At 35.1% G+C, this 24,878-nt stretch overlaps 3 protein-coding genes across 3 annotated transcripts; all 3 read right to left on the reverse strand.

Annotated features, from left to right (window-relative positions):
* Nucleotides 1–6,196: 6,196 nt before the first annotated feature.
* Nucleotides 6,197–11,592, reverse strand: LOC113231529. Its single transcript, XM_026465852.1, has 6 exons — nucleotides 11,364–11,592; nucleotides 11,061–11,178; nucleotides 10,244–10,983; nucleotides 9,782–10,020; nucleotides 8,149–9,028; nucleotides 6,197–6,303 (listed from the first exon to the last, which is right to left on the reverse strand). Exons 1-6 carry the CDS (start codon nucleotides 11,431–11,433, stop codon nucleotides 6,197–6,199), a joined length of 2,154 nt encoding a protein of 717 aa, XP_026321637.1. The 5' UTR covers nucleotides 11,434–11,592.
* Nucleotides 11,593–12,360: 768 nt separating this feature from the next.
* LOC113231551 lies at nucleotides 12,361–14,726 on the reverse strand. Its single transcript, XM_026465874.1, has 5 exons — nucleotides 14,583–14,726; nucleotides 14,134–14,512; nucleotides 13,849–13,908; nucleotides 13,419–13,580; nucleotides 12,361–12,442 (listed from the first exon to the last, which is right to left on the reverse strand). Exons 1-5 carry the CDS (start codon nucleotides 14,614–14,616, stop codon nucleotides 12,403–12,405), a joined length of 675 nt encoding a protein of 224 aa, XP_026321659.1. The 5' UTR covers nucleotides 14,617–14,726; the 3' UTR covers nucleotides 12,361–12,402.
* A 409-nt stretch (nucleotides 14,727–15,135) lies between these two features.
* Nucleotides 15,136–17,850, reverse strand: LOC113231397. Its single transcript, XM_026465699.1, has 3 exons — nucleotides 17,542–17,850; nucleotides 16,740–16,923; nucleotides 15,136–15,469 (listed from the first exon to the last, which is right to left on the reverse strand). Exons 1-3 carry the CDS (start codon nucleotides 17,621–17,623, stop codon nucleotides 15,148–15,150), a joined length of 588 nt encoding a protein of 195 aa, XP_026321484.1. The 5' UTR covers nucleotides 17,624–17,850; the 3' UTR covers nucleotides 15,136–15,147.
* Nucleotides 17,851–24,878: the final 7,028 nt, after the last annotated feature.

Consider the following 24,878-nt stretch of genomic DNA (forward strand, 5'->3'; position numbering starts at 1 on the left):
GAGAATATATTCATATCTTTCTAAATATTTTTGTGCGTTTTGTAAACTTGGACCAGAAAATCATTGTATGAGACGTTATTTGTACAAGCAGTGCACGGCAGATAACCTTAAATGTAATCTCACATTTAAGGTTATTAAGTACTGCCGGTCTTAAACGAAACTTTACAATTTGAGTACAATTCCGAATTTAAAATAATTGACTCTTCTCATTGCTTTACTATTTCACATTGTCGAAATGAACTGACAACCAAATGAAATTTGTCTGTTTTGTTAAAAGAATAAATCAAATTAATGCTAAACTAAGAATACAGTAAGGTAGTGGTGTACACAAAGTAAAGAAAAAAAGCGTGGGAACAAAACAGTGTCCCTACTATGAGTTTCTAGCTACAACCGGCTTAATTGAGGTTGGTCCAATCCCGAGCAGGCCATCTTCGCTCACATAAAATAAGCAGTTTTCCGATTTCACGCTTATCTGTAGTTTCGTATTCCAGCCAAGAACCTTCCTTTCAACTACATTTGACTCTCTTGTGTTCTCCGAGTCAGTCTTCACCGCTAAATCTACCTATGTTAATTGTTCAATGAGCTTAGTAAGCCCTGGGAAATCCTTTAGTTTATGCGCTGAATCTGGTAGAACTAAATAATTATTGAAGCATTTACCAATTCAATTTTATTTCGTTTCTTACATTTTCCTATTTAGAATAACGGGGGAAGCGGCCACTACTTTACAAAATGAAAAACGCTAAAATCAAATATTTTAGCAAGTTTTTTAGGTTGAATAATAAATATTGTATATTTTATCCGATGAAGATTGAATCCATTTTAATCCAATTTCAGCTTTTTTTATGAAAAGCAAATCCAATAAACTGTACATATTTTTTGGTTCACAATTCATCACAAGTTTACGTAAAATATATATATTTCATACAAATTTAAAATGTTCTTGAACTCCCAATATCCTATGCAAGGAAGATTTATTATTAATAAGGCATACCAAAGAAGCCGCTTTCTAAAAGTCCATCTTCTCTTTTGAAACCTATAGTCAATTTCTCCACAGTAATTGAGCTCGTTTGGGCTAACCAGGTACTCTCCACATCCCTGGAGACGCTTTTGCTCTTGATTATCAGGTCTTGCCGTTACACTTTTTTTTGTTTCTCTTTATTTTCCCCGCCAATTTGTTGTAAACTCAAACTGGGAAGAGAATATTCCCAAATGCCCTCTGATACGGCGAAAGTGAGCAATTCTGGAATCTAAGTTAGAATCATTGTTGTTACTCTTCCTTCTTGAGTCTTTTGTACGGAATGTTTAAATAAAATAACTTACTTTAATCGTGTTTTCAGACAGTTGTAGGTGAAATTTGCTTATAAAGTTGAAGTTGAAGAAAATGTTTTAAGAAATTATTACTTACATACTTTATATCCACAAAAAAATTCAATACTGGAATGTCGAGTGGGGTTATATTTCACGGCGCAAAGAGCGTCAAAATAAGATGTCCGCGGCAGACGACCCACCCGCTTATTGGTCTGCCAAATCTTACTTATTTCACAAACTTTTACGTATGTTTATACTATAATTTAAAAGGTCGAAATTACAACTTCATTTATAAAAGTTTATTACCAAATTAGTATAAGAGTATTTCAATGTTAAAATTTTATTTAAGCATTATTAATGATATTGATTTGACCCGTATTCTATGGTTCAACAGGTTCCTGGTACTGAAAAGTAATTTATCATTAGAACCGTTGTAGGCAATTAAATAATTAGAGATTCCCTAATTGGGTTAGAATCAACCTCAACAATTTGAAGCGATACTTAAATAAATTTACGGTAGTAATTCGCTTTACCTGCTTTCAAATTGAGTTTCCTATCGAAATTACATTTACCATTTGAACCTAAAAACATAAGAGTGCCCTCATCTAATCCTAATTTGCCAGAGGAGTTGGGCTGCGCGAGAATTCATTATGGTTTCCCGGGTTTGGAGGACTCCGGAGGACCGAGTGCCTCTTCAAACTCCTCACGAGCAGATATGCAAATTATGTAATTAACCTACTATTCCAACTTAATATTAACTATGATAGACGCAAAACTGTTTACTCTGATTCAAATCAGGTTTACGGAGTCAAATCGTGACGCAGAGTGTCATGAATTTCAAAAGCATTGATTGCTCCTAGGTGTCTAGTGTTTTGCTCAACTTCTACGGTTGCAAACCTGATTTTGATTCACTATTTGCCGTATTTGTAATAAAAATGTACAATATGTAAATTGCAGATTAATTGGGGACCAGTTAAAACTTATAGAGGTGGAAAATTTGTTCAGAATCAGCGTGTCATAAAGGATAAACCGACTAGACTCCTGAGCTGGTGGTTTTTAAATTCTTCGTCTGATTTTGACTAAAAGCTTTTTGTTTTGTTAGTATTTATAAATATAATATAAAATTCGTGCACAATTGATATTTATTTTAAATGTTAACGTTTATTATTTTATTTTATTTGTTAGCTTTTATTTCATTTTGACAAAATAATTCAAATTGATTCACTAATCCACTAAGTTTTGTACAAATTTCATGATGTTATGATGTAGGCTGTCACGATTACCTGATTTTCATGGAGTTGTATGCAGTGGAAACTCATAATATAATACATCATATCTGTTCCTAATACAAAGTAGTTAAGTTATTGGCTAAACAATTTATTGCAAATGCGTATCTCTATCTTACGAAAAATCGACCGTCCAGAAATACGACTACTAGGGAATTATGTTCAAATTATACAATAAAAACCATTTGGAATAGCTTACAAGAAATTGTGACCGCACTCACCCATACCAACCATTGTAAATCAATTTGGTTTTGTAAAATATTGCGCAGCGATTTACTAGAAATCGAGACGAGGCACTCGCGGTGGAAATATGAAAATTGGAAACGCGCTCGATTCAGCTTCGAATAAATTCGGGCCCTATTTGCCTCAGTACGTAAGTTTACGCGATGTTTGATCGCAACAACAAAGGTTTGGTAAAACAATTTCATTTTCTCTTGTAAAGAAAATTGGGATTGTACGTTGGTGTGAAAGTGAATTCGTATTGTTGAGGTTTCGGTAAGTAACAATGTTTGCTGTTTTAACTTTCGTTCCAGTCTTATGAACTATTTTCGAGCCAACTTGGGTATTTTATTCAATTTGGTTTTATTTATTATAGATTTCTTTTCTTATATTCTCATTCTTTTCTTTATAGATTTTCTTTACAGATTCTTTCTTTTTTCGTCTTTAATGATTTTGTATATAAAAATAAATTGTACTAAATATAGGCGAAAAAGATATAAAATATATAAAACCACAGGACCTCGTTATTTCGGTCATATCTAAATACGAGGATTAAAATAGGCACAGTAGAAGAGGCGGGAGGGTTTGCGGCAAAGGCTGGCGGGTCGAGGGACCAATGTTTTGCCCGCACACTTTAATGCGTCCCGACCCGACTCCAACTAATTACGATCTTCAATTTATTCTCGCTTTGTGGAATTGCCAAGATCACAATTTGCAAATCACTGTTTAGGCTTGCTACTTTGTATTTTCTTTTACACCAATTAAGTACTTGATCTCACGTCCCTTCGTTATTGTCATACTCGTTCAGCTAAGTGCCTTTCCTCTGTTATAAAATTAGAATTGCTCTACGAGATCAATTATTTAAAAAAAAACGTACATTTACAGAATTGATTCTACCGAGAATCGTAGCAAAGATTTCTATTTCTTTTTTTCCAGTCAATTCTAAACCTTTACAACAAACAAGATGTAGTAAAGGTGTAATATAGAAATAAAACCTAAGTTACGCTCATAAGCACATATCATTGGAACCAAACAAAGTAATAATTATTATCTGGCTTCTTCATTACCTTGTGTCTAATAAAAATAGCCTTGGAGTAAATATAGATAAAAATAAAAGTAATGAAGTTTAGCGCGAGTTGGTTATTGCTTACCAAGATGAAATAATCTGTCCCTTTTTTTTTATAAATTTATATGAAGAATTGCTGCAAGCGAATGGACACTGCAACTGTTATGGACAAGCGTGTCACTTACCGCCAGGCGCACGACTTGTTCATCGCGTTACGTTGGTATCATAAAAAACATACAATTATAAAAAAGATCATATTATTATGTCACATTATTTTTACAATACAAATTTGTATAGCTAATACAAAACTAATTTTCGCAAAGAAAAGTGTACCAAATACGGACGTAACTAGATATGTGTTGTCTGTCCATCGTCCATTCGATTTGTCAATTTGTGAATAGTACGATTTATTATTCTGATCGCATGACTAACACAGTTATTGGATTTAATCACTCTAAAAACAATCGAAGTAGTCAAATATAGGTAACAGTGTACTGTCTAACAACAAAACTAAAATAACCAATCCGTCTATCAGTAAGCAAGTGTTTTTTTATTTTATATTTTTTTTATATAATAATATCAAGTGAAGGGGCGAACAAGTTGTGTGCCTGATGGTAAGCAACACGCCGTAACAGTTGCCACTCAGAGCTTTAAATCGCAAAGATCTAAGGGGCACTGCCACTGAATCCGTCTCCCTGGGACATAAGTTGACAAGTCCCGTGTCCGCAATTTCACCAGCACCCTTACCCTTCAAAACCGGAACACAGTAATGCTGACATTACTGTTTGGCGGCTGAAATAGGTAAGGTGGCAGTACTTACCTGGATGAACTTGTTCACAAGGAGTTCTACCGCTACTCTAAATAATGCTATAATACTATAAGTAATACAAAGTAAAGTGTAAGACAATAGTGACCATTTCAAATTATCTACATAACTTTGAAAAAAAATACACTACAATAATAATAATATTTTTAGTTTGCGTCTCATTCAGTGTGTTGGGTTCGGAAGTACCTACATAATAATATATATATATTAGTTTATGTTCTAAGTCTATTGGCCCCGTGACATAAATTTCCAGCAGCCTATTTTCAAAACACGTAACGTGGATGTGGTACCTTTTTGACAGGACAAAGAAAACTATTTCACCGTTGAATCACCAAACGAGAATGAGTTTTTACATTTAGGACGCTTACTGCAGATTAACAGTTGTGTTATAGTAGCACGGTCGACAAATTTATACGCACAAATAATTAAATAATTTACATAAACTAAAAATGATAAGGGCCCCCATACTCGTCATCAAAGACACCATTTTAACAACGAACAACATCAATCATGTAATGTTCTGCTTTAGAAATGGACAGAGTCATTATACTTAACACTTGTTATTGCCAAAACTCACATAATCATCATACGTTAAAACTATGAAATGTTGTAATGATTGGTCGTAGTTTCTAATTTAAAAAGATGTAATAAATTCTGGACTGTAAATATAATTTAAACTTTACCCAGTTGGCATATCGTTGAAAGTATTACAATACATAGTATTGCAAGTTACGATGTTTCGATTTTATATTGAAATTTCATTCCATGTGTTGTCATCTAGCGGCAATATCTGAAGGAGTATGAGACAACAAACGATTAACGTTGTCGGAGGAGCGTAGTGTCCAAGTAAAGTAATGTCGAAATAACATATTGTCGGAGTAGCGTAATATCTGAGTAAAATCATGTCGATGTAACATATTGTCAGAATAGCGTGTGTCGAAGTTCGATCTTAGAGTCACGATTAACGCCTATTAACGTTCTCCAAAAAAAGTCGACCGATTGCAGCGGTATAAGGTTTACTTACGTTTCTTATAAATAATAAACAATATATTACGATAAAACAGAAAATGAAAAATTTATTAAAATTTGAATTAAATAAGAGTTAACGATGATATAAAAATGTTTGCAGTCCAAAGTAACAAAATAAGGCATTTTTCCACGATTTGGAGATTTCGCGTGTGATAATTGACAAGAGCATACGTGGAACTCCGCGTACTGTTGGTACACGTGTCACGCCCACTAAATACTTCTACTATATTTGTTGTTCCGTGATATGCACAGCAAATACGCTCGTTGCAATTGCGTAGCTTGCGCTTCAGTTCACGAGTTGTTGTTATCCTATGCAGCGTGTTAGGCCGCTGTTCTGCCTGCCGTAGCGGGCGTAGTCCGCTTTACCAAATAGGGATTAAATCCCCTGTGAAGAATATTACTAAAGCTAGCAACGACCTATTAGGATCAAATAAAACGTAAGATAATAAATAGTATACACATTTATAAATAATAGCCATTGTAAATTACAGTAAATGTGAAAGTACGTATGTACGTTAACGAAGTCAGCGCAGCGTGACCGCGTTTTAAAAATAAGTAATAAATTAATACTACAAGGAAATATTACTATGTGGCGTTATTTCATGACAAAGACAGAGCACTCAAATCAAATGCTTACAATATAATTACCATTAAGTATGGCTTCTCAAATATTTATGTACAAACGCTTTTATCTTTTTATTTCTAAGCCATCATACAATATGCAAAATGTTTTCGAAAGAAAATAGTACACAGTTAATTAATACAATGTACACCGCCCCGTAAAGTTGCCGGCTTATCGGTATTTTACAGGATATATCATGGAGAGTGTGCGATGGAATTACACGATTTGATTCCGCCTTCCCCTTTCCATCATCGGGGGACTAGATGTAGGCTTGGATACCACTCCTATGTAGTGGATATTACAAAGATTCACACGAAGCGTTATGCGTCCACATTCATATGGCGAATGGCTATGGAGTGGAATTCCGTGCCTGCAGAATTGTTCCCTGGACGTTATAACTTGAACCTTTTCAAGGCGAGAGTGAATAGGCATTATTTAGATATGCATGCTCCATCGTCGACCTCATTGTCACTTTCCATTGGGTGAGATGGAGGTCAAATACGCACTTACTTAGTATAAAAAAAATGTTATTTGTTTATTATGAAAAAGTTATTTAATACACTATGATGTTTGTCTTTAGGTATACCAGCCACAGACCACATAGTGGTACCAGCTTTCAAAATTATTTGCTGAAATTTTAATTTTTACTTGCGTGTATTGTTCTTTTCGATTACTTTTTACCTACTAATAGATTATTTAAACATGTTTAAATGGTGACTGAAATATGATCCTCCTTTAACATTTTGTTTAAAAAACATTTGTGGTCTCCTGAACATTTGCGTTTTCACTGGTAATTGAAATGTCAACGGTTTCCCAATAAAAATGGGCCTATTGCTGGGAAAGATACTTGTTTTTCTGTAAGTTTGTTGAATGTCAGATGGTTGTAACAAAGATCTTTCGGGGTTTGTAATAAATTGTGCAACCTTTGGAGTTATCCACGTAACTTTGGTTATCTGATTATGTGCATTAGTTATCTCTTTTAATTTATTAGTAGTTAATCTTTGCAATTTCAGAATATCCTTAATATTAATGTGTGAATTATTAATATGGTTTCTTATTTCAACATTGGGTAAGCTTGTTATTAAAGTGGATATATTTCTAAAGTTGTGCAACAGAACTCCTTGTAAATTGCGGCGAACGTTACTTATCATGGATCGTGCTTCTTGTTGCTGCTGATCGTTGATTGCGTTTGTAATTAAAGTATTTTTCTCACACGGAAAGGTCTTGACAGTTTCCTTAAAGTTAGGAATCAAATTAAAAATTGTTAAATCTTTTTTAGTGGGAGCCACATTATCAAAACTAAATCTTTCACTTTTTATAGTTTTAAAATTTGTTTTGTTGGTATTCACAGCGATGTTTGAGAGGTTTAAATTGACCAGTGATTTTTTATTGGGGCTCTCATTAAACTTTTTGTCTTCTTTTTCCTTATCCGTCTTACCGATATTTTTTGATTGCTTTTTATTATGAGTCATGTTACTCGTTCCTAATAGTTTTTTGTTTGGAGTCACATTTGTCAATTGTACTTTAGCAGGAGTTTTTTTTAGTAATGGCTTTCTGTTGGGTATGATGATAGAATCTGTTATTTTCTTTTTGTTGGACAAAAAATTGAAGTTCGTTACTTCGTCTTCGTCGAGAACCATTTCATCAGAATTTATGTGAATTTCCTTTGTAGGAGTATCCGTTTCGGTGGATCTGTGGAAAGTATTATCATTTTGAGCTGATGTCTTCACTTCCATGTGTTGAGGCAATAAATTCACATTAAGGTTTCCATTGCCAGTATCATTGGGTAATATATTGTTAGTATGTTTTTGTAATTGTGTTTTAGCTTTAACCATTATAGTCAGAATATTTTCAAGTTCGGTTAAACTTAAAGGGCGTTCTGTAGAAGCTACTATTATTAATCTATTTTCTAGCTTATAAAGATTATCAGTTTTTGGGTGTAATACTTCTGGATAACGTAACGATCTCACGGACCTTTCCCAATAAGAACGCGGACCGTAGTTTTCATATAAGATTTGTTGTGACGAAGAAGGTGCACTTTTCTTAACGTTGTACAGGTAGGGGTTTTGATTCGGTTGCAAGCTGGAGCCTTGAAGTGAGGAGCTGGAGCTTTGGTTAAATAGATTAGGTCCAAGCTGATGAAGGTCGACGCCTATATTAGAAAGTGAATTAGATACTTGTTCCGATTGCCTTCCGTTGATACCATCTACATTTCTAATCAAAGATGCTATTTGTTGGCCTAGTTTTGTATAATATAAATCATCGTGTCTTTCTAAATTGCGAACATGTGTATCAAAATTTCTTCGCGTTTGAAAAAAATCATCAGTTTTAATAAGATGGTTCCCAGTTCCTTCAATTTGACTTAAAGTTCTTCTCAAAGGGGTTATCATGTCCCATTTTGTATCATCGATCTTCTTAGTATCATTAGGCCCCAATTTGTGTATAAGTTGCGCCAAATATTTAAAATCGACATCGCTGGGTCCTGATTTATCTTCTATTTGCTTTGTTTTACTTATAAAACTATCTTTATCGAAATCTTTCATAAGAAAATCCTGTGGATTGTACATATCCACAAACGGATCTGGAAGGTATGGGGTAATTGGTTTCTTTTTACGTTTATTTTTTTTTTTCATTTGCTCCCCATCTGCTATAGACGTTTTCCCTAACCGCACCTGTAACAATAAACTAATTTAAAAGCTGAGATTTACAGAATGTAATCAAAGAACCTATTCATACAACTTCTAAGTCAGTCTTTTCAAAACATAATAACTGTCGATAATTTATTTAGACTATGTACCTATCGAAAAAAGCTGAAATTAAGGAAATTTATTTCCTTAACTTAGAATTATTGTTACCTACTTGAGAAGCGGCTTTCAAAACTCTTCAAACATATAAAGAAATGTGAAATCGTTAATCATTAATGGGTCATTTTTATTATTCCATACTTTTTTATAATGTCAAATGACGGGACGAACAAGTCGTGCGCCAGGTGGTAAGCGACACGCCTATCCATAACAGTTGCCACTCAGAGCTTTAAATCTTAGGGGTACTGCCATTGCACCCGTCACTCTGAGATATAAGTTGACAAGTCCCACGTGCTAGTAATTTCAGCAGCACCCTTGCCCGTCAAAATCGGAACGCAGTAATATTCACATTATTGCTTAGCGGCAGAAGTAGGTAAGGTGGCAATATATTTCATGGACGAACTCTTTCACAAGGAGGTCTACTATTGCTAGTGAACACCGCCATTAAGTAATTCGATTATAGCGTTTGCCCTGTTCGTTTTGTTTCCTCGTTAATTCCATGAAGAGTCATTTTTTTGGGCGATGGTCAAGTATCCTTTATTTTAACGATGGCGATAACGATGGTGGGCAGTGTTTGTATTTAAGATACTGTTCTGACTAAGTTATATTAGTGAAACTTACATTTTTCTTTTTTTTTAAGTTTCTTAACGAAGGTGTTTCAGTTGGATCACTTTCATTATTTGGATCACTGGTTGATTCAGTTTCACTTGATGAGGGAGATGTAGTATCGCTTAGTTTGACAGTTGTAATATGATTTGGAGATTTATCAGTTTTGTTATCTGGTTTAATATCTGGTTTTTCCGTAACAGGTTCATCTTTTTTGGTAGTAGTTTCCGTTTTCTCGTCATCCGGGCAAGTTACTGTAAGTAAAAGTTTAATGCAGAAAACATAATTCATGGTAGGTGATGTAACTTTCTCTCTGCAGTTAACGTTAGAAGTATCATAGCAGCAAGTTTTAATACTTTAATTATACGAAAATAACACTTTTTAGGATGATGCGACAGAGGTAAATTATCTTTCAATAAAAATATATTTTTTAATGTGTGCAGAGACTGTACATAATCAATAGATGCAACAACATACCTGGGTATGGAAACGGAGGCATAGGTGGAACTGGTACCATGGGATACATTGGCATTACTGGTGGTGGCGGCAAAGGTATTGGTGGGTAAAAAGGAGTTTCAAATTGAGGTAAGAAAATAAATGGAGGCAAGGGTAGTTTAGGCTTCTTGTTAATCATAAGTATTTTTCTATGGCCATGTTCTCCATCCTTGTCACAACGTTTTCCATTTCCATCTTTATCACTTTCATGAGAAGTTCCTTCACTGTCAGAGGTATCAGAGTAATCACTTTCACTACTCGATTCTGTATATGTATCTTGAGAATCACTAGAATCAAAAAGACTGTCGTCTTCTGAAATTCGAAGTAGTTTTCTTCTTAAAGTTTCTTTTTTCTTTTTATCTTTTCGACCTTGCGCTCTTAACTTTTTGCGCGATTTTCCTTCATTTCTTCTGCCAGATTTTTTTTTAATATCTTTATTTATTGATTTACTAAAGTTTCCCGGCCCACTTTCGCTTCTCCTAGTCGGAGGTCTTACAGTTTCTGTCTTGTTTATTACTTGGCTTTCAATCGTTTTGAAGAATTGGTTGTATAACCAGTCACCTAGATCGTCGGCATCTTTTGCTATGTTGTCAATTTGGGGCTCTATGGGGTTTAGTGTTGTAGGTGTGAGATTATTTTCAGTGTCGCTTGTGTAAGCCTCTAAAGGTATCCGAGTTGTTTCTCCAAAGTAAAGACGTCTGTAATCTTGGACCAGTTTAGCACTGGAATAAAATCAAATGTAGTAAAATTATTAACACAAACTACAAGGACTAGATTAAAATGTATGAAAGCAATATACTTTGGTTCACATATTTTTGTCTCTGTATCAAAATAATATCCTGGGTGACAATGGCAGCCCACAATGCAGCCTGGTATTCCATCTATGCAGTATTCGAATCTGCCATGCTCTCCACACTCTGTGACATAAAAGATCAGAAGAACATTAGAATATCAGAGAAGTTAAACGTTTCGTATTTTATAGATAAGTATACAATGAATTTTGTGTTTATACTATAATACAATGTTCCACGTAGTTAAGTGTCTTGGATAATAATATTGTAAGTATGATTATTACTTTACTATTGATATTGTCTTTACATACCATATTTAGGATGTCCAAGTGCACGGATGGAAGTTGGCAGAAGAAACACTGATATTATCCAGGACAACATTAAGTCAATTCAAAATTGCACCTTACACAAAAATGTTGCCACTTGGACTTAAAATTACTATTATATTATACACTTAAAACAGTTATTTGAACTTTGTGTTAAGTAAGTTCGTGACATCACATACTGTTACTACTTTCCATTTTGTTGTTTTTTTTCTACGTTGCCCAATATTTAGCTTTTATTTCGGGAAAGTTTACAATATACCTTTTCCAAATGCCATAAACTACTGAAAAGGAAAACTTACGTCGAATGTGAGACAATGGCTCGTTTCAATGATTTTTTTGTGTCAACGTACAATGGATGCATTGAAAAGATAAAGGGCGACCTAGTTTACGCGTGAATGGTTTTCACAAACTGCATATAGCGAGAAAATGATGGTGACTCTTTTTAGTTACCACAAATGGTATCACCAATTTTAAAGCAAAGGCTTAGGCTGTGTTTAGCAATTTTGTTCGTGCAGTTTATATATTTACGGAGATAGACAATATTTTGGTACAATAACAAAGCCCTGTAAGTTTTTGTTCAAAACAATATTAATTGTAATGAATTGAATGAATGTAACGTATTGACTATTATCAAATAGTCCTTAATTTCGTATAGAAAAACGGATGTAATGTAATTTGTTTACATTCAAATGAAAATTAGCTGCAATACCGACTGGCATAGTCACCCTGTTTTTATTGCATAAAAAAGAGTAATAAACGGTTTATATTTGCACAGTGTTGTCGCAGTTATTGAATAATTGATTATAAAGCGTATTAACTTTTGTTTCTTTAGTATGTTGAAATCTATTCTCGCTTTTAGGAACTCAATATATTTTGAACCAACAGTTTGTATTTTTGCTAGAACTTCTAATAGTATGTTAAAGAAACAACAATATTTAATTCCCAAATAATATTTAATTAGGCACTTTCTTACTAACTACAATTGACTTAAATAATAATCGTAAAATGAATTGCAAATGTTGGGCTATGATTCGTCTCCAAGGTCTGGGATTCCTTTGAGGCCTCTGCGAACAAAAGAAGTTACTTATAAGAAAAGAAAACAAAGTGATTATGTATTGTTTTTATTTAGTATATAATGCTGTGTAAGACCAATAATCTGTACTCAAACCAGGGAGTTCCGCAGTCTGAGTACCAGAATCACGGAACTGATTCCAGGGCAGTACCCAGAACACTCAGGCAGGAACCAAATTAGGCAAAATGATTTCCCACATTAGTCCTACTGAAACTCCTCATGCAATATCCACAATGGGCCTTTGGGCCGCGGAGGCGACAATAGTTATTTGTCATGCAAGGCTGCAAAGTTGTTGTTTGACGTGAGTGCTTGTATTGAAACTTGAGCAAGCGAAGGATGCTAAGATTGAATTCAAGAATAAAATCCTGAGTGTAGCGAAGGTTTCAAGACACGAGACACAAAACAATTTTACTGTCGAGCGAAACACACAAGTTTTCACCTCACTATAGCGAGGAAAATGGTAGATGAAAGAAAAAACAATTGAACTATAAAAAAACAATCTTAATCAATAAAATTAGTTATTGTTGTCAATTTAATGTCAACAATAATAAGAATAAAATATACCAATGGATTTATATTACATAAATAATGTACGACAAATCGCGTACTTGAACATGTCATTATGTATTATTTTTTAATCGAAAGAATAAGTTAGGTGCACTAAAGTCCATCGTCAAGTTCGAAATTCAAAAACTTTTTCCACGCTAGTGTGGAAAAAACACTTTTGCGCGCAGATTTCTAATGACAAAGAAAGCCTTTCCGAGCTAGTGAGGTGAAAAATACATTACATTTGTATACTGTGCCGGTTTTTTTATTTGATGTTTTGAGATATCTATATATATCTATATAATGTTAATTTCCTTATAACTAATATAAAGTTAGACATTGATAGTCCAATATACAGTTTATAATATTTAAATGGTCTCAGCAACTATCGATAAATTGTCAAAAATGTATCGTAAACTTACTTGGTGCAATCGTCAATGAGGACACATTTGTGAGTGCGGTCATCGCGTACGTAGGGATGGACACAGACGCAACCTGGTTCACAGAATGGGTAGCAGGGGCGCAACCGGTCTCTTGGGTTGTCACAGGTTACAGCTGCGCATCCCGCAAAGCACGCCTCGTATCTAATATAATAATATTGAAAAATTGTAACCAAAACCCCTGTTACTTTTTTATATTACTTTAACGAAATCTCCTGAATGAAGTCTTCATACTTTTTTGAAAAACACGAAAGTCTAAAGATTTTTTATTTTCTTATTTTTACAATTTATTGTTATATAAAAAACTCACCGGTCACCTAATGATCCTTAATTTTACAAGAATGTAGCGAAAATCTTAGTAAACGCCTTTTTAGGACTTAGGAATGAAGAGAAAGTATATACATTAAGGTACCTTTCATGTGGTCTATCACAATTCATTACAGTCGAAATTTTTTTCTCAGGCAGACCTTCCCTGCAAAACGAAAAAGATTATTTATATTAATAATAAGATTATTTATATATGTTACAAAAAATACAGGAACAGCGACCTTAAATGAGAAGGTAGTACATTTATGTTACTAGAGTCGCAGGAAATAATTAAAGACTACAATATCGTGATGGATAGCGTGTACAAATAAAATGAGTTAGGTATGATGAAAGGTTTTCTTTAAAAACAAAACTTTAACAAAAGCCATACATATTCATATTGGGGTTCATATTTGGTGGCAAATTCGATGGCATATTGGGCCCTAAATTTGTCGGGTGATCAATTTCAATACTTTTCGGCGCTGTCAGTGCTTTCTGAAGCTTATCAATATCATCGTAGTGCCGCTTGTTGTAGTCAGGTTCCGGCCTTTGTCTTTCCATAGCAGGATACCCTTTGGGCTCCATTTCCTCATAGTATCTTTGAGGATTTATATTCATTGGTTCATAATCGTGTCGTTTCCTGTCGTCCCATACGTGCTCCATCGATTTCACCATCCCCTTTCTGCGCCAGGATCTGTCGCCGTGTCTTTTTATGACATCCATTTCGTCATAGTCATAACCCATTCTTGATGCAGAACCAACGATATCATCTGTAATACAAATGTTACTTTATAAAAAACACTACTTTCTTGAAAATCACGTTTCGTTGATTGCACTTACACAGAAGGAGTGCCAACAGCAATAATTTACGCATGTTGGGGATCTACCGTCAGTCCATTGTGTTTTCAAAATGGCAGCGCAGATATTTCGTTTCACGCCGCAACGTCGAAGAGAATACTCGCGGAACCCGAACATAAAGTAAAGCGGATGTGTTGAATGAACCGCTTATCGTAGCTCAGTAAGTCAAAAGAACATATAAAACCAATGTAAACAATATTAACTTTAATCGTCATCGTCGTTGACTTTTTTCTTTATTATTTTTTGTATCGTACACTATACGTGTTACGAACAGTAGTCAGGTTATTTTTGTTGCACTTTTTGTTTTTCTAGTTTACTATCTACATAATTATTATAAATTCAATTTCTGAAATAACAATTATATTGGCGATAATTTTACTGTAAACATTCTATCAGCAAATATTCTAGTGATTTTTCTTTGGGCTTCTAAAATAATTTAATGACTGCTTATATGTTTTTCAGATGTGTAAATATGTCGTAGTTGTAAGGAATGTAGGTATTTTGCTTAATATAATAAAAAATGTGTTTTCGAAAATGACAGTTTTATTTATGAGCTGTATCGTTTAGGGGCTACGCGATAGTCGTTAGAGATCATTTTTCTTGGCTGCAGAGTTTTGATCGGAGGTGGAGCGATCACTATGTTGAAGTAGTTGCCCATCCTGGACATATCAGAGTTTCCTCGCTTGAACTGCTCTTCAGGATGCTGAGGTGATAGAGACAGTTCGTTCTCCATAATTTCTCCACCTTCAGATCGCTTATAGTGCAGCATTCTGCTGTCATAGGGCAAGCTAGATCCAGGAGGCATAACTGGCGGCGGTGACGGTAGTTTACTTTTTTTCTTCGAGGGTACTGGTATTCCCATTTGTGTCCTGGAATAGAAATAGTGATGAGCGATAAATATGAAGTTTAAATTTTTGTTGCACTTGTACTCAGATATAAATTTAATTCATTCATACTGAATTGATTTCATGATGAATTAGCGGAGATAGGATTTGATTGTTTAAGTATTTTCGCCTGTCTGGAAGGCCAACTGTTTTTTTTTATAATACCAAGTGACGTGACGAACAAGTCGTGTGTATGGTGTTAAGCGACACTCCTGTCCATAACTCACTGTCTCGGTGGCCACGCAGAGGTCTCAGGTTCGATTCCCGGGCCGGGAGAAATATTTGTATGGCTTACATTTATTTATCTCGTGAGTTTGGGTGTAATTTGTGGTTGTCTATGTGTGTGTCCATGACACCCGCGACACAGGGTTTCCCTATTGCGGGGCTATGTTGACTGTGCGCGTTATTATTATTATTATTATAACAGCTGCAGTGCCAGAGCCTTAAATCGCAAAGATCTGAAGGGCACTGCCATTGCGCCCGTCATCTTGGAACAAAAGTTGTCCCTTGTGGCTATAATTTCACCAGCACGCTTACCATTCAAGGCCGGAACGCATTAATGCTCACATTGCCGCTTGGCGGTAGAAATAGGTAACATGGCAGTACTTCCTTGGATTAACCCTTTCACAAGGAGCTCTACTGCTACTAATACTGTTTGCTGCCACTGAGTGAAAACAATGAAATCTAGTATGTAAAAGAGCTTTTCAACCGGCGAGGCGAGACGAGACGAGGATTGAATTTTGTATAACAAGATTTCAATTCGGTCCTAGCGCATCTTCGGTGGAAATGATCTGGAGTAACGAAACCATCCTCGCCCATGCGAGGCGAAAATAGATATATTTGTTGATGTAATATTGAACCGTATTGCTCTGTGCTGTCTCGCGATGGCTATTAGTATTAATCATGAAATTGTGGGGTAAATACGACATGAGACTTTAAAAATAGATGGTTTCATCTGATTGTACTTCCGTTAACATATTTAATAATAATAATTTACGGGACATGTTTCTTCCGCCGTGTGTTTGTTGCTAGACGAACTAAACAGCACTGAATCTTCACTAACGACAACCACAGCGCGAACAAGCGCGAGGTCGCGATGACTCGCGCTTTTAATGGGAATTTTTGGTAGAAATAGGCCGGCGAGATTTCAATTCTCGTCTCGTCTCGCCTCGCCTCATCGGTGGAAAACCATCTTAATGGACGTATTACATTCCGAATTTTATTTTTTAAGAGACAAAGACGTATAGATACTGACGGTGAACAATCCTGTGGCAGTACGCACTGATGGGTGCGGTCATCCCGCACGTAGGGCTCCTCACACACGCAGCCAGGCTCACAATACGGATAGCAGGGTCGCAGGTGGTTACGGGGATTGTCACACGACACCTCGGCGCAACCACCGAAACACGGCTCATACATTTCATTCGGCCAGTAACACGCTGAAACGTTTTATACAGGTAACTTTCTATAATATCTCTGTGAAATTGAAATGGTTATATTTACCACAGAACAATTAGTCGTGGTTGTGGTAACATAACTTGGTAAACTTGGTATAATAATTTAACTTCGAAAAAATCTAAAACCGAACTATCAGAAAGTTTTAAGGAAAAATAAAGCGAAGAATTTTCCCACCTCCTAAATTTCCCTTAACCTCTTAGTGGACATTATTAGGTGATAGAGCACTAAATCTACACTTGAACACTAGACTTTCTTTTTCGGTCGCCGCAAGTCCGTACTACTCCCCGGGGTGCTAGTAGATAGCCTTGACTAACTGTGCCTGGAGGTAGCCATAATTTTCATTTATATTTTACATTCTGCTGTGTGTGTTTTAAAGGCAATTGATAAATGATGAGATTACTTGTTATATTACGACTTAGTTTTTATTATAAATGAATATACTATATTAATGATCTATATGGCAGTAAAAAAAATACGTAAGTTACGAGACTTCAAATTCAAGTTCTTTCGTTTTTTTAATGTAATGTAAACAATATAATGCAATCTGATTCTACTTACACTACTTCGTAAGTAGCGTTTTTAATTAAATAATTAAGTACCTTTCATAATTTTGTCCTCATCTCTGGTATCGACGCAATACAGCCAATAGGCGAAAGTAAAAAGCCAACCGTACACTTTCATCGTAAAGGAGACCGTACAACTGTACCTCACGAATGCTGCCGCTCGAATATCGGCAGACGAGATTACACTTTACGTCCAGCTAATTCAGTCTATTTCTGGCGATAAATCAGAAGATACATATAAAATGCACGTTCTTTCCGAGGTTATTATTATTATTATTTGGTAGAAAAGAAATTTTTCGGTAGTCACGTAGGTGATGTCGAGGGCCTAATTTTGTAAACGTTAATAATAGAAGTGTTAATGTGCGAAGGAGATGGTAGTTACTGCACTGAGTCGAGTGTTTGGTAAACATTTAGAACGGCTTTAGTCGCGTTTGATTCAATTATTGCCATTGCAATGAAAATGTCACGTTTTCTTGAAATGCATAAAGTATATAGGATAGTTAGAAAGTATATAATACAATCAACAAATTGAATGTAATTTTAAAAATATTTTTATTTTTTCAGAAAATGCCGTGCGTCAGAGATTTCCAATAATATCAACATCCAAATGTCTATTTTAAGGTAGTCACCGCAACTTTCGTATTTATGAAATAAAATACGCAAAACTAAAGCGCAATTTCTGTTTGCGTTTTTTGAGAATACTGAGATTATGGAGCCGCTATTATTTTACGAATCGTCAAAACTTATATTACAATATTCAATCAAATTTTAAGAACTATAGGCAACGCAGAATTATTTAAGTAGGTTTATGATCGTTTGAACGAATGTCGATAAGTTATAATTTCTTTATATATGAAGGAGGTACCGGGGGTAAGAAGGGAAGTGAGCACGTACCGCATGCGCCTGAATGCCAGATCACGTCAATAAATTCGCACAAAAGGGATAAACAAGAAAATAAAACAAGTACAGATACGCACATACTTACCTGATGCTACGCGGGTGCGTTCCTACCAATTTATGTGCTGATTTTCGGGCTCGTGTTGATATAAACCAACGAATTCGCTTTTCGCTTTGTTTGTTGCTGAGTAGACCGGTTTCTCGACAACTGAGATGTCTATAGGTATACTTGTATACAAACCGAATCATGGATTGGCAGTGCTGAGTAAGCTTAAACTTTTACTTCACTTTACGGATGTTAATTTGGAAGTGTTTTTTAAACTTAAGCGATGATACTGTTTGACGAAAATGTCGTGAAAAATTTTATATAACTATAGTTGGGAAAGCGAAAGACTGGTTTAGTGAAAATCAACGTTTGTTAAGTCAAAATTATGAAAATCAAATCACTTATATTGAAATACTCGTGACAAATTGTTTTTTGATAAAATTATTTGTAACCAAGATTTGCACATTATATAATCTCAGTACAGAGTACTAAAAAAACCGACGTCAAACGTACGTGGAATTACATATAATTGCCAAATTTTATTGAAATCGGTTCCCGGAAAGTGCGCAAACTCGGATTCGTCCCCTAGTTTGCCACTATACGGGACTTGACACAGGAGTATCAAAGTATATTGAGAGAGAAAAACGCCTTGAATTGGAGAATAGCAAAATCAATCATTAAAATAATTGCTCCATATAACAAAATTTAGGCGCTATTTATAAAAATGAATCTTCATACGTGAACAGCCACCCTTAAAGGTGGATGATTTTCTTCAAAATTAAATGCGACCACTACGCAGATACCCTCTTCTAACAAAAAAGAATTATGAAAATCGGTTTACAAATACCGGAGTTATCGCGTAACATACATACAAAAAAAAACATACAGTCGCAGTGAGAACATCCTACTTTTTTGAAGTCGGTTAAAACAATGAACATCGACTCTTTGTAGCTTCTCGTTGCATTTCCGTTTCCAATCAGCTGTTATGATCTGAGAATGCTGTCCCGAGCGCAGGCGGAGCCAGGGTTTGTTATTAATCCTCTGCTCTGTTTTTCATCTAATAGTAGAAAAGAAAAAACGAACAATAATTTTCTGAAACTTATTTCACTAAAATTGTAGAAAATTATAACTTTTTAAATAAATACATGTGCCAAATGAGTCAGGTGTCACCTGATGACCATAGTGAAGTACAATAAAGACTTATCAAAATTTCACGTTGTACATAGGTATATGATGAATATGTCATATGGAACACACATAGGTACATAACAATTCGATGCTTATGAAGATTAGTTTGGTTATATTACTTAGCAAAAGTTTTTATTATTTTCATGATAAAAAAATACATACTGTTACTTTTTTCATGAGATATAAGAAAGAAACATGCTGTGATTATTGTTAAGGAATTTGTTGCAGTAGCAAATTGCTAACGCGCTACGAAATACCTGCTCCAATAAAATATGATTGGGTGCAATCTTTTTTATTGCTCTCCGAGTAGGAACTGGGTTTGAAAAATTGCGAGAAAACCCACAGACGGAAATTTATTACTTTAAAAAAACTTTAAATAGTTTGTGATTGGCGAGCACTTTTTGCTAAGTATATATAAAGAAATAGCAAAACCTATTGATCTAAAGTGAATTATGTATGAGCAGTGGCGGTGAATACACCACACAATTTTATTAGGAACCATATCCAAGTCGAAAAACTTAAAATATATGTTCGAGGTCTAATATAGCCCGAAATCCTGTCCTTGGAGGAGTCCCTGATCTTTTCGTTTATTACAGAACAAACCGTGTTATTCTAATCTACCAAATACCAAATGACTCTAACAATAATTCTCATCACGTGCGATGCGAATTACAAGTAAAGCGATTTGTTGCCCCTAAACTAGTCGTCTTTCGATTGCCAGCTCCATCCTATCAAAACAAAAGTTATTTACTTATTTTCAACCTTATACGTAGCTGTTAGGGTTCAGTGTACTGAGTTTAATGGTCCTATTCGGTCTCTAGGGCCTGAGGTCCAATATGTTCGCGATTCCTCAAGATTGGTCATAGTGTCAGCAAATGGTGCAGTCCGACAAACGTGCCTTGAAGTGTAGATGCCCTGTAATTGAGCTTTGTTCGTTTCTTTTAAACAAACAATAAAGTGGAGTATAAAATTCCGTTAAAGCAATTGGTACTTAGATGTTAAAAATGTGCCAGACGTTTGTAGTACATGAATGGAAATGAATCGTTATTTTCAGCTGCTAAAATTTATGGGAAAATAACTGCTCATTCGGGATAGAGTTTTAAATGAATGTAGTTGAAGTTTATTCAACTTGTCGCTCAATTATCAACCCTGCACCCGACAAGCGCCTGCTCACCTCGGGCGGTTGATAGTGATTTTATTGAAATAGATTTTTTTTAATCACACGTTTATATGTGTGATTAAAAAAAAATATTCAGGCGAAAATACATATTACGTTTCAGTGATTTCCATTATATTTTTTTTCTTTCTGCTCGTTTGTTGTTGTCTGCCTGACGGCATTAAAGGGCTGTGTTTCACTGTAACTGGATATATACATTAAGATAGATGTTAAAATTCATATTGTATTGAATATTATTATAGTGGGGATTATAAATACATACATAAATAACTTTTTTAAAATTATAAATACATACCGAATAAATACATAAATAAGGTAGCGTTAGTCAGATTGATACAGTATGGATTTCGTATGCAACAACATCATCTATATCGTTACAGAGGCGAGGTGGTTTTTATCAGATTCTGGATTGATAGATCAGCTTTGACCTTTACATATTTTTAACGTTATTTTTTTTAGGATATGTACCTGTCTAATAAAAGTGGCATAGAGTTAAATTGAAATTTGAGGTTTATACTTCATTTCCTGTCCACTTTTAATTTGTGTAAGTGTCCGTAAATCATTTTATTTTAATTAATTTATTTTTGTTTTTTTTTTTGCGGTGTGAGTGCAATAAATTGTATTAAATTCGTATTCTGTTGCGCCTTCAATTAATTGTTATCTTTACAATCAGTTTTAGTAAAATAACGACAAAACAAGTATTTTAAAGCAAACACCATGTTAAGTAAACGTATATTTTTGTGCATAGCGAGTTTCTAACAACCCCCAAACTGCTTTTGTGTTCTCAAATGTTGTGCCAGTAGTGTTGAAACGTTCAATAAATTACTAGCGTTCAAAGTATCCACTTAGCAAGAAATTTCGTATATCTGAACTGCATTACACGTAGGGTATTTAGAGTGCGGTTGTTATTTCTTACTAAGTTATTCCAGAATAATCTTAAACTATGCATATAAATGGCAATTCGTGATATACCTAACCGCTTCACAATTTGTTACTTAAAGTAGATATGGTCGTGACTATTAATTGTGAGTAAGGTTTAATTTAATGTTGTTTCCTAAGACGTGACTTAGACTTGAACTTCACAGCCATGAACAACATGAATAACTTTTTTTATGATACCAAGTCACGAACGAACAAGTTGTGCGTCTGGTGGTAAGTGACACGTCTGTCCATAGCAGTTGCAGAGCTGCCCAGAACTTTAAATCACAAAGATCTGAGGGGCACTGCCACAGTGTTCGTCACCCTGAGACATAAGTTGACAAATCCTACGTGCCTGTAATTTCATATGCACCCTTACCCTTCAAAATCGAAATGCTGTCTGAAATCGTTTCAGCGTTTTCTCTTTTTTTCTTATGCGTTTATCAAAAATTGTCAAGCCAGTCATGTCTGATAAAAGGAGTGAAAGAAAACAATTTCCTGAATTTCATGTCTGTACTATGCACAAATGTATGTTGAAATTCCAAAAGTATCCTTTGTTCTTTTGAACACAATACCTTGTAACAAAGAAACAAAAACAAATAGCCACCTTTAATCAAGTCTGTACTGTAAGACGAGTTAATTACAACGCTCTTCACGAAGTTAAACGACTCTGTAACACGCGTTAGTAATATTTTGAACGTACTTGTACACACAACAGGATAGATTAGTTTACGGATTGGTTGTGAACACAAAGACAATTAAATGACGAGGGTCATTAAAATATGAAGATACTAAATTCATCATTATCATCAATCCATTATATGCCCAACTATTGGGCCGTGGTAGCATAATGGTTTGCCCCACAGAACAATAAATACAGTAGAAGTGCTTAAAGGGTATGGCACGTGTACCGGAACTTGGCACGCAGAGTTTCACATACTTGAGCGCAGTCCGAAATTTTCGCTTTGTACGTTATGGTCGTGTCAATTTCTCATGAAAAACCTCGAAAATCGTGGACAAATGCTTTATTTTGTTACTTTGGAGTGCAAAAATGATAGCAGACCTATAATTTTGTCCGTGGTGGAGTTTCATGTTTTATCATCGTTAAGATTTTTTTTAAATTTTCCATTGTCTGTTTATCGTAATACAGTTTTTGTTATAAGAAACGAAAGTAATCCTTATACCGCTGCAATATGTTCGACCTTTTTTTGGAGAGCGTTAATAGACGTTAATCAATCGTCCGTCTCATAGCCTTTCAGCTATTGCAGCTAGATGGCAGCACTCTGTATGAAATTTCAATGTAACTACAACGTCGTAATTTGCGACAATAGGTACTGAATTTTCAAAGATATGCCAAGTGGGTAAAGTATACATTCTATTAACAGTCCAGTATTAGTTACATATTTTTAAATTCGAAACTACGACCAATCATTATTAAGATTTCATCGTTTTTAACATATGATTATGTTCTGATGGTAGTCGAGGCTTGGGGCACTTCCATTGCTTTTTTCTTCCCTGTCACCTCTCGGGCAGAGAGTTGTGCCACATTTGTGCGTTCGAATGCGAACTTACACTTGAGTTTTTGAATTAAATTAAATTTTAAATTTACCATGAGCTTGTCGGTGAAGAAAAATATCGTGAGGAAACCTGCACTCATCTGAAAAGGAATTTAATGTCGTGCGTGAAGTTCCCAATCAATCAGCATTGAGTGCGCGTGGGGACTACAACCCAAACCCTCTTATTATGAGAAGAGGCCTGTTCCCAGCTGTGGGACTAATATAGGCTAACTATTATTATTACTGGGCACTCAAATCTCCAGCGTATGAATACATCGTATCACTAGTAATACATACATGCCAACTCACTTGTTCGAAGTCGATGGACCCAGATGACTGCCAAAATTGTCGAAGCATGTTTCCCGACTATACCCGTCGAGCAACCAGTCACGTATAAACTCTTTCGCTAACTGTACAAACGCTGAGTGTTCTTGCTATATATGTTCCGTAGGTGTAATTGAAAGCCGCGGTTAGGCCCAATAACAATAGAACTGGCTCGGCTTGCCGCGTATAAATTAGGGAATTATATTAATCGCGGATAACAGCACCACGTTCTCTCGCCTCTATGCCACGCCACTGCTAACGACCTATCTCGAGTGTAGCTGTAGTTGAAAATTACTCTTTATTGCTGGATTTGAACTCAGAAATCGGATAAAGTCTTCGTTAAACTGCAATTGGCATAATGAGCGGGAATTGTTTATGATACTTGAGAAACTACGTGGATTATCAATGTAAATTAAAATAAAAAAGGATGTATGATTACAAATCGTCTATGTAATAAGATTTTAACTTTTCCAATGTGCATTAAATACCTTAAAATAAAATGTTTGGAGAAATATTTGTTTTTGGAGAAATGTTGCGTGATTATACGCACAATTTGTTGTTTGTTCTTCGTATTTAAAAAAATAAATGGATATTTTAAAAAATGGTGTCAAAGCATCCGGTTAAAACAAAAAATCAATTTAAAATTATTTAGACTTAAATCATACTACAGCTGAAAAGTCACAATGCATTCGTAGCAAGATTATGTGCTCCCGTGGACTACAAAAACTGGAGTACATTTTTTTCATGGCCATTAGGCGGGGAAATATTTTTTAATTCAATTCCCGTGACGGTGCGCGGGAACAATCAATTTGCGGTGCGATTATGCGAGGGAAATTAACGCAAGATAACACAGAATTAGCGCCCCACCTGGGGAAGGATTAAGCGCTCGAGATAAGTGAATATATTGCCACAATTACGAGGAAAAAAGAAGTGAAATTTACGTAAAACCACTTGAAGGAAATTGTAGGTACAATCTTAATGTGTTCGCAACAACATTTGGATGTAGGATGCTATACCATCTTATAACTTTTATCTTGGTTATGTTTTGAAGGCTTTTGTTTGTTGCGGGCTCAATAAGTTACTTAACGTATTTTATTCTCAGCTTCTTTGTTCGGCGGATGTCAGGGGCTAATTAGGTTCCTTAACAAAGTTATCAGGGAGAAAATTTATACGTAGCGCTTCGGTGGCAGTTGCCAAGTTCGGTGAAAAATTACTGGGTTATGTAACATACTCGCTAGAACAAGGTAAAGACATATCAAAGATAACA

This window comes from Hyposmocoma kahamanoa, unplaced genomic scaffold (assembly GCF_003589595.1).
Source record: "Hyposmocoma kahamanoa isolate Upper Pololo Valley unplaced genomic scaffold, ASM358959v1 65, whole genome shotgun sequence".
Taxonomy (NCBI): Eukaryota; Metazoa; Arthropoda; class Insecta; order Lepidoptera; family Cosmopterigidae; genus Hyposmocoma; species Hyposmocoma kahamanoa.

Excerpts from the sequence above, each read along its gene's own strand:
- LOC113231397 (XM_026465699.1), bottom strand. The coding sequence starts at position 17,623 with ATGAAAGTGTACGGTTGGCTTTTTACTTTCGCCTATTGGCTGTATTGC. Across the intron at positions 16,924-17,541 it reads TGAGGACAAAATTATGAAAG|CGTGTTACTGGCCGAATGAA; the intron begins GTACTTAATTAT and ends AAAACGTTTCAG. Across the intron at positions 15,470-16,739 it reads CTGCCACAGGATTGTTCACC|GACACAAATGGGAATACCAG; the intron begins GTCAGTATCTAT and ends TTTCTATTCCAG.
- LOC113231529 (XM_026465852.1), bottom strand. The coding sequence starts at position 11,433 with ATGTTGTCCTGGATAATATCAGTGTTTCTTCTGCCAACTTCCATCCGT. Across the intron at positions 10,021-10,243 it reads GCCTCCGTTTCCATACCCAG|TAACTTGCCCGGATGACGAG; the intron begins GTATGTTGTTGC and ends TTTTACTTACAG. Across the intron at positions 9,029-9,781 it reads ACTTAAAAAAAAAGAAAAAT|GTGCGGTTAGGGAAAACGTC; the intron begins GTAAGTTTCACT and ends TTATTGTTACAG.
- LOC113231551 (XM_026465874.1), bottom strand. The coding sequence starts at position 14,616 with ATGCGTAAATTATTGCTGTTGGCACTCCTTCTGT. Across the intron at positions 13,909-14,133 it reads ATGAACCCCAATATGAATAT|GGAAGGTCTGCCTGAGAAAA; the intron begins GTATGGCTTTTG and ends TTCGTTTTGCAG. Across the intron at positions 13,581-13,848 it reads TGTGATAGACCACATGAAAG|ATACGAGGCGTGCTTTGCGG; the intron begins GTACCTTAATGT and ends TTATTATATTAG.